The following is a 6571-nucleotide window of genomic DNA, read 5'->3' on the forward strand; positions in this document are numbered from 1 at the left end:
AGCACAACATTTTTAAAATTTTAAATGAAGGCTGCAGCGACGACATCATGTGCAGCCGTCGTGCATTCTGCCACAGCCCTCCCCTCCTCTCTCTCTGCCTCTTAATTTCACCCCTGCCTCCTCCTGTCCATCATCCTTGCTCTCCCCCCCTCACTCTCCTTGTCTGTTCTTCCTCCCTCTTACCCAGAATGCAATGCAGGCTGAGCAGGCTCAGCTGAGCTATAAAAAGGCATAGCATGGGGGAGGGAGGGCTGCCGTGCAGCAGGAACTGTGCAGACACACACACACGGGGATCCAGGGACAGCAGCCCCTTGCACTGGGATCTAGAGCCACAGCACGAAAGAGAGGTCAGTACAGAGGACAAAGGCTCTATAGAGGAAAAGCAAGCATGAAATGACAGGCACTGGGTCTAACTTTGTCAGGGGGACTGACGAATAGAGACATGTCACAGAGAAAGAGTGTGGGCAGGCAGAGTGGGCAGGGCTGTTTGATGGGATGGAGAGTGAGAATAACAGAGACTGTAATGATAAACTGTCATCTAGTTTCTCGAGACACTTTGGTTAATCACACTGTTTAAAATGGTTGACACTGTCATAAGATCAGGCATTTCTGCATTGTGCAAAGGCATGTAGCTTGTGCGTGTCATTCACAGTGATGGCACTCATTGGATGTCATAATTGTTTTGCTAAAAAATATGTACTGGCCATCACTGATTCTTATTTTGTCCTCTAGACATTTGCTCTGCCATTTCATTGCAGATGGTTTGCCTTCACTCTAATAACATGTTGACATTGTCCTCCACCTACACCTGTTAAAGGGCATTTTCATACAAGTTGCCTTTAAATTCCACTGCCATGCTTCTAGCCCCCGTAATGGTCATTAACAACAGATTAGGGGCTGAGTGCTATTGATTCTTGTGAGTAGATGGTGCACATTAAAGTGAACCAAAGCTCGCAATTTGGAACACAAACATATTCCACAACAGCCACAGCTAACACTGAAATGATCTCGCTCCATCCTTTCACAAACATCATGGAATATCTCCCACTGCACTGACGTCAAAGGATCCCCTGTTCTCCCTTAAAGGGACAGTACGCTCAATTAATTTGCAGAGTGCCTTAGTAACCAGCAGAACACAGAGAGAATGCACTAATAGATCATGTGCTCAGGACTTTGTTTTCACTCCTGTTGCTTCTAGTGGCAGTCAGTGAAAACTTCATCCCCATGTGCTCTTTGAGAATGGTTGACATGCTATCCCTTAACAGCTGCAGACTGACTGAATCTTTTTTTAGCAGGGCTGAATGTTAAAAAACAGTAATAAGACATGAGGGCGGGACAGGCGAGATGGACTAACATTGGGGTGGGGGTTGCTATGAGTTCAGTATCTCTACGTTTCAATTCAAGGATAGAATTACAAAACGCACATGTTGAAATGTGTCTCCGAATATCAGGTTCTCTAAAGTACTCTTCTTACATTCTGCATTAACCGTGCACTCAGTTGCATGGTATTACATTATTGATGTAGTTGTAAGAAATTCATGCATTTTAAGGGAAACAACATGGATCCAATCCCAGTTCAATATTTGTCCACATATGATAAAGTCCTGTTCAAACAACTTGCCACATCTCCAGTACTGATACAGCCTCTGTTGGGAAATGTATAAGCTCAATCACACTGCAGCAAAGCCATGTAATACTTCACTGCATAGCATGTTTCTGTTCTTTAATTTCATGCAGTATTGAGTGCAAATGCCACACCGAGAGCCATGTAATGTTGTTTGCACCGTATTAGAACCAGAACACGTCTGGCATGACAACGAAGCAGGGGACCCAGACGATGGCACCATAATAGGCCAGAGAGGGATTCCCAAACAGGCTCTGTGCTGACTCAGATGCCAGCCTCCAAGTGACATTTACACAGACCACAGGGTGAATGGCCACTGACATAAAACTGGACACCTGAGAAGCAGCCCCACCAGTACTGAGGAGTGTTGCATGTGAAAATCAGTGAACAAGCTGGTGGCATTTGCAGCTTTGGTGTATGCTCTGCTTAAGTATATTTTTATGGTGAACCAGGAAACACACTTTAGTTCTAGAAATATAAAAATCTTTCATTCGGACCATGTACAGTATAGTATAATTATTATTTTTTTTTCTCTCTGCTCTAATACCCTACATTCCTTAAAGCTTATTTATCAATCTGGCACTATAGTGACAGATTTGTTTGAATAGCAGGCATGTGCCAGTGAGCAAACCACATTGTCACAAGGTCAAATTCAAGTATTTAAATCTAATCTAATGTCACTACCCCTATTCATATCTCTTGTAAAGTAGGGCTAAGAAAAATACATAGAGTATAGGATTATCCATCAAGTCTTCGAAAATAAGTCCTCACAGAGAGACAGATTGAAATATATCGCATATGTATCTCATCCTGTTCTCTTATTCTTTGTTTTTTATTGTCTGTGTAAATTAAAATTCCATGATTATACTCCTAATATTCATTACTGTACCTATAAAGATATTTGTAATTCTGATGTTTTGTGTACAGAATCAGAATCAGAAATACTTTATTGATCCCCGAGGGGAAACTCTCTTGTTACAGCAGCTCCCTATCACGTCAGTGCACACAGGAAGAGAAGTACTAAGCAAAAAAATATAATACACTATAATACAGGTCAGATAAATTAAAGTACCAAGTGGATATAAGTATAAAATTAAAACAAGTGTAAAGTACAAAGTGGGTTTACCGGTTGATAATAATACGGTATACTAATACAATGTAATAATACAAGTAGTAAGTAAGCTACAGTATGTTCTTTTCTCCCTGGTGATCATGCCAAGACACTTAAACCCAAGTTTGGGCCTCACCACGTAACCTAAGAAATCAGCCCTTTGCCCTTTGTCACAAATCTGGGTTCACAAAACTTAGACCAGCAATTTCTCAGGTTACTTGATGTTCACAGTGTGCACGTGTGTGTGATGTAAGTAACCGGTTGACAAGCAAATACAATAGGCAAAACTGGAGAATGTATAATTGTATTGGAAGGTGAATATCACTTTAACATAAGAGTTGATATAGAAAATATATATAAAATAAAGAATGTTTTAAATACAGCAATATTGATTCTCTGAATAGATAAAACAGTTATGTATCACTTAAAGGAAATGCTTTTGGAGAAATAATTGTATGACCTTGATTATGCTGCTTCAACAATATAAATAAGTAACTGTTGGGGCTATCTTTTGGGATTTACAATAGGAAGCAATTTATTTGGAGTCCAAAGTTAATGTTTGGTAAACTATCAAATGATAAAAACATGATCAACAAGTGTCACTTGTCTTTTCTGACTGTGTGACATCAACCTCCCTCAAAATGAAGCCATGTAATGTAACACTTTTCACTTTTCACAAAATATAGAATATCAGTTTACCATACAACAATGGACTCCCTAAATAAAGTGTAACCTACTCAAATTCTATTAGACTTTCTGCCTTTGTCAAAATATCTGCTGTGGTGAACTTATTTACTTTTCTGTGTCCCTTTCTTTTTTTTAGTTAAAGGAAAACACTCATCTAACGCAAAACAATGGCAGGTAAATAATATATCATGTAATATTAATGATGTGAAAAATGTTCATTTCTATTTTCATTATTAATCCCATGGAGTTAAAATAAGGCAGAGGAAGATTTATTGTGTTTTCTTAGACTCTACTGCCCTCTTCTGGTAATTTATGAGAATACAGTGGAGGTCTTACATTTTACGTTTGCACTTAGATATGACATTCCATTTTTATTAAAAAATAGATTGTTATGATATGGCATTAATAATGCAACAATGTATAATAATAGAACTATCATATGATATAGTTGCATGCATTACCATACAATACAGTTAAGAACAAGTCCAGTTTTTGTGTTGTCTTTTCATTTTTCCCTCATTTGTTAGATTTGTAACTGAGACTTTTCCTGTAGTTCCCTGTGAACAGTTACACATGGCTACAGAATATTATTAGTTGACAACAGTTGCCACGGTAACACTGTTTGAGTAATAGCACAAACCTAGACCAAAGCAAGCGCAGTCAAAACAGCCTAGTGGACCAATTACAACAAAAAAATGGGAAATACGTGTACTGCTGATTCCACTAAATGCCTTTGTCAAGATGGTTTGTTACAAAAATCTTTTACTAGTGACCTTAACTGTTTTTGTTTATCTGTTTATTTTTTGGGTTACAAGAAAGCTTTGCCATGTCACATGTATGGACTTATATGTATAACCTCTTTGTACATGCTCATTTCAGACAAAATTAAAGATGCCAAGATCATCTTTGTTGTGGGTGAGTACACTCAGTTGGATTTTGTCTCATTTTGCACCACACAACACATTTAACCACTAACAGCTATTTCCCCCACATGCTATACTGATGCTTTCTGTCTTTGTTTTTTCAGGTGGGCCTGGCTCTGGAAAGGGCACCCAGTGTGAGAAGGTAGTTGCAAAGTATGGCTACACTCACCTGTCATCTGGGGATCTGCTCCGTGCTGAGGTGGCTTCTGGCTCTGAGAGGGGCAAGCAGCTCCAGGCCATCATGCAGAAGGGAGAGCTTGTGCCCCTGGTAAGAGAGTGGGACCTATAAATTAATTGAATCATTTTCAAAAAACGTATTCTTTTTATCTTTTGCAACTTGTACTAATAAGCAAGGATCACTATCTTTATATACTTGTGCAATACCAAACAAATGTAGTCTAATACAGCAGTCCTGCAATTAATCATACCTTCATGAAGTTATTATATAGCTTGTGGTGCTGTTGAACTGTAGTGCATCAGAGAGGTGTTTTCATTATTTAGGCAACCCTCATTGATATTAATGGGGAAGAAAAAATAATAGAAACACCTGTCAGTATAATAAACTGGCAACTGAGTGTATTTTCTACCAGAAGTGCCATATCATTGTGAAGGTTGATCATAATGTCTTGGGTCTGCTTTCAGGACACAGTCTTAGACATGATTAAGGATGCCATGATTGCCAAGGCTGATGTCTCCAAGGGCTTCCTTATTGATGGCTACCCTCGTGAGGTGAAGCAGGGCGAGGAGTTTGAGAAGAAGGTAGGAGAGGGCACGAGTTGTTGGTCTATAATTCATCCCCGCACCAAAAAAAACCCCCTCAAACTGTCTTTGATCCCAGATCGGCAAACCTTGCCTGCTGCTGTACGTTGATGCAAAAGGAGAGACCATGGTCAAGAGGCTTTTGAAGCGTGGTGAGACCAGCGGCCGTTCTGATGATAATGAGGAGACCATCAAGAAGCGCCTGGACTTGTATTACAAAGCAACTGAGCCAGTCATTGCCTTTTATGAGAGCCGTGGCATTGTCAGGAAGGTGCGTATGACTGCTATGAAATTTCTTTTTTGAAAACTGAATAAGTAAATGTAAATCGTGTGTAAAATCCAACATATATTCTTACACATGGTGTCATCTTGCTTTGCCTAGGTTGACTCTGAGCTGCCAGTGGATGAGGTCTTCAACCAAGTCTCCAAGGCTATTGATGCACTGTAGTAAAACAACTAGATGAGTTGTGTCTGGTTGTTGTTTTATTTTTTATTTTCTCAGTATCATTTTCATAAGGACAAAATGTGAACAACAACAGAAATAATACCCTTCCCACTCATCTTGGTTTAAAAACTGAAGGACATTAAGGATCAAAGATGCCTTAACTCTACTCCTACTCCAGCAATAGGGATCTACAGTTTTAAGCTCACAGTGAATCTGCTTAAAGCAGCATCTGGAAATCTATTTGTTTATTTACACAAGTCTTGCTTCCATTCTGTGCTGAACATGTATGTGGATGTATCCAAGTGACATCTCAAAAGGTATTTTATACAGGAAGTGTCAACCATCTCCTAACCTTTAAGGTACCATGCTCACTCTGGGGCAAACCTGCACTTTACACAATCTTTTCCCCCTTTTTAACCCTGCCATAAGGAGTCCAGAGTTTGTGGGAAAATAATAGACTCTGTTATGATTGTGCCATTGAACAATGGCAGAGATCACCCACTGTGAACTGGTGAAACGCTGCATACATGTACATTGACAGAACTTTTAAATTACTTTTTTCAACCACCATGGACGTCATACATTTACAACTATATTTGAAGCACAGAAACAATCTAGTTTTTCCATCAAGATATACACATGGTGTATGGGTGTCTATAAAGTGGTATATGTAAAAAAAGAAAATTAAAGTATGAGGAAAAACTGGTGACTGAGGTGACTGTGTTTGAATATTTAAAAGATGCAATTTCCAATGACATGCAATCTACAGTATATTACCACTATTCAATTGTACGCAGACCGACATTGTGAGTAATCTTGGACAACCACATACACACACATGAACAAGGGACTTTGACAATGCTACAAAGTTGAAAAAGGAAACGTTTTTCTATTCAGAAAACATAGTCAAGGTGCTGGAGCATGTAGACACAACAGGATACAGGACACGCTGCTACAGCCATAGTTCACTACTGTTATTAAAACTTTTCCTTTGAGCCCGTGATCACCAACAGGTCTTCCTT

The 6571-nt window shown here is 39.3% G+C and overlaps 1 protein-coding gene across 2 annotated transcripts; it reads left to right on the top strand.

Annotated features, from left to right (window-relative positions):
• The first annotated feature begins 206 nt into the window (after positions 1 to 206).
• On the top strand, positions 207 to 6255 carry ak1 (adenylate kinase 1). Of its 2 annotated transcripts, XM_044174043.1 has the most exons (7): positions 207 to 347; positions 3559 to 3596; positions 4302 to 4337; positions 4450 to 4613; positions 4988 to 5104; positions 5184 to 5375; positions 5487 to 6255. In XM_044174043.1, exons 2-7 carry the CDS (start codon positions 3590 to 3592, stop codon positions 5550 to 5552), a joined length of 582 nt encoding a protein of 193 aa, XP_044029978.1. In that variant the 5' UTR covers positions 207 to 347; positions 3559 to 3589; the 3' UTR covers positions 5553 to 6255. The 2 variants fall into 2 exon arrangements, with proteins under 2 accessions (XP_044029978.1, XP_044029976.1); XM_044174041.1 differs by lacking the exons at positions 207 to 347; positions 3559 to 3596 and adding an exon at positions 4042 to 4166.
• The last annotated feature ends 316 nt before the right edge of the window (positions 6256 to 6571 follow it).

The sequence above is a fragment of the Siniperca chuatsi genome, linkage group LG18 (genome assembly GCF_020085105.1).
Source record: "Siniperca chuatsi isolate FFG_IHB_CAS linkage group LG18, ASM2008510v1, whole genome shotgun sequence".
NCBI classification, from domain to species: Eukaryota; Metazoa; Chordata; class Actinopteri; order Centrarchiformes; family Sinipercidae; genus Siniperca; species Siniperca chuatsi.

Coding starts and splice junctions, on each gene's coding strand:
- ak1 (XM_044174041.1), top strand. CDS start 4,118: ATGGGAAATACGTGTACTGCTGATTCCACTAAATGCCTTTGTCAAGAT. Junction 4,167..4,301: donor TAAATGCCTTTGTCAAGATG/GTTTGTTACAAA, acceptor TGCTCATTTCAG/ACAAAATTAAAGATGCCAAG. Junction 4,338..4,449: donor CAAGATCATCTTTGTTGTGG/GTGAGTACACTC, acceptor TTGTTTTTTCAG/GTGGGCCTGGCTCTGGAAAG.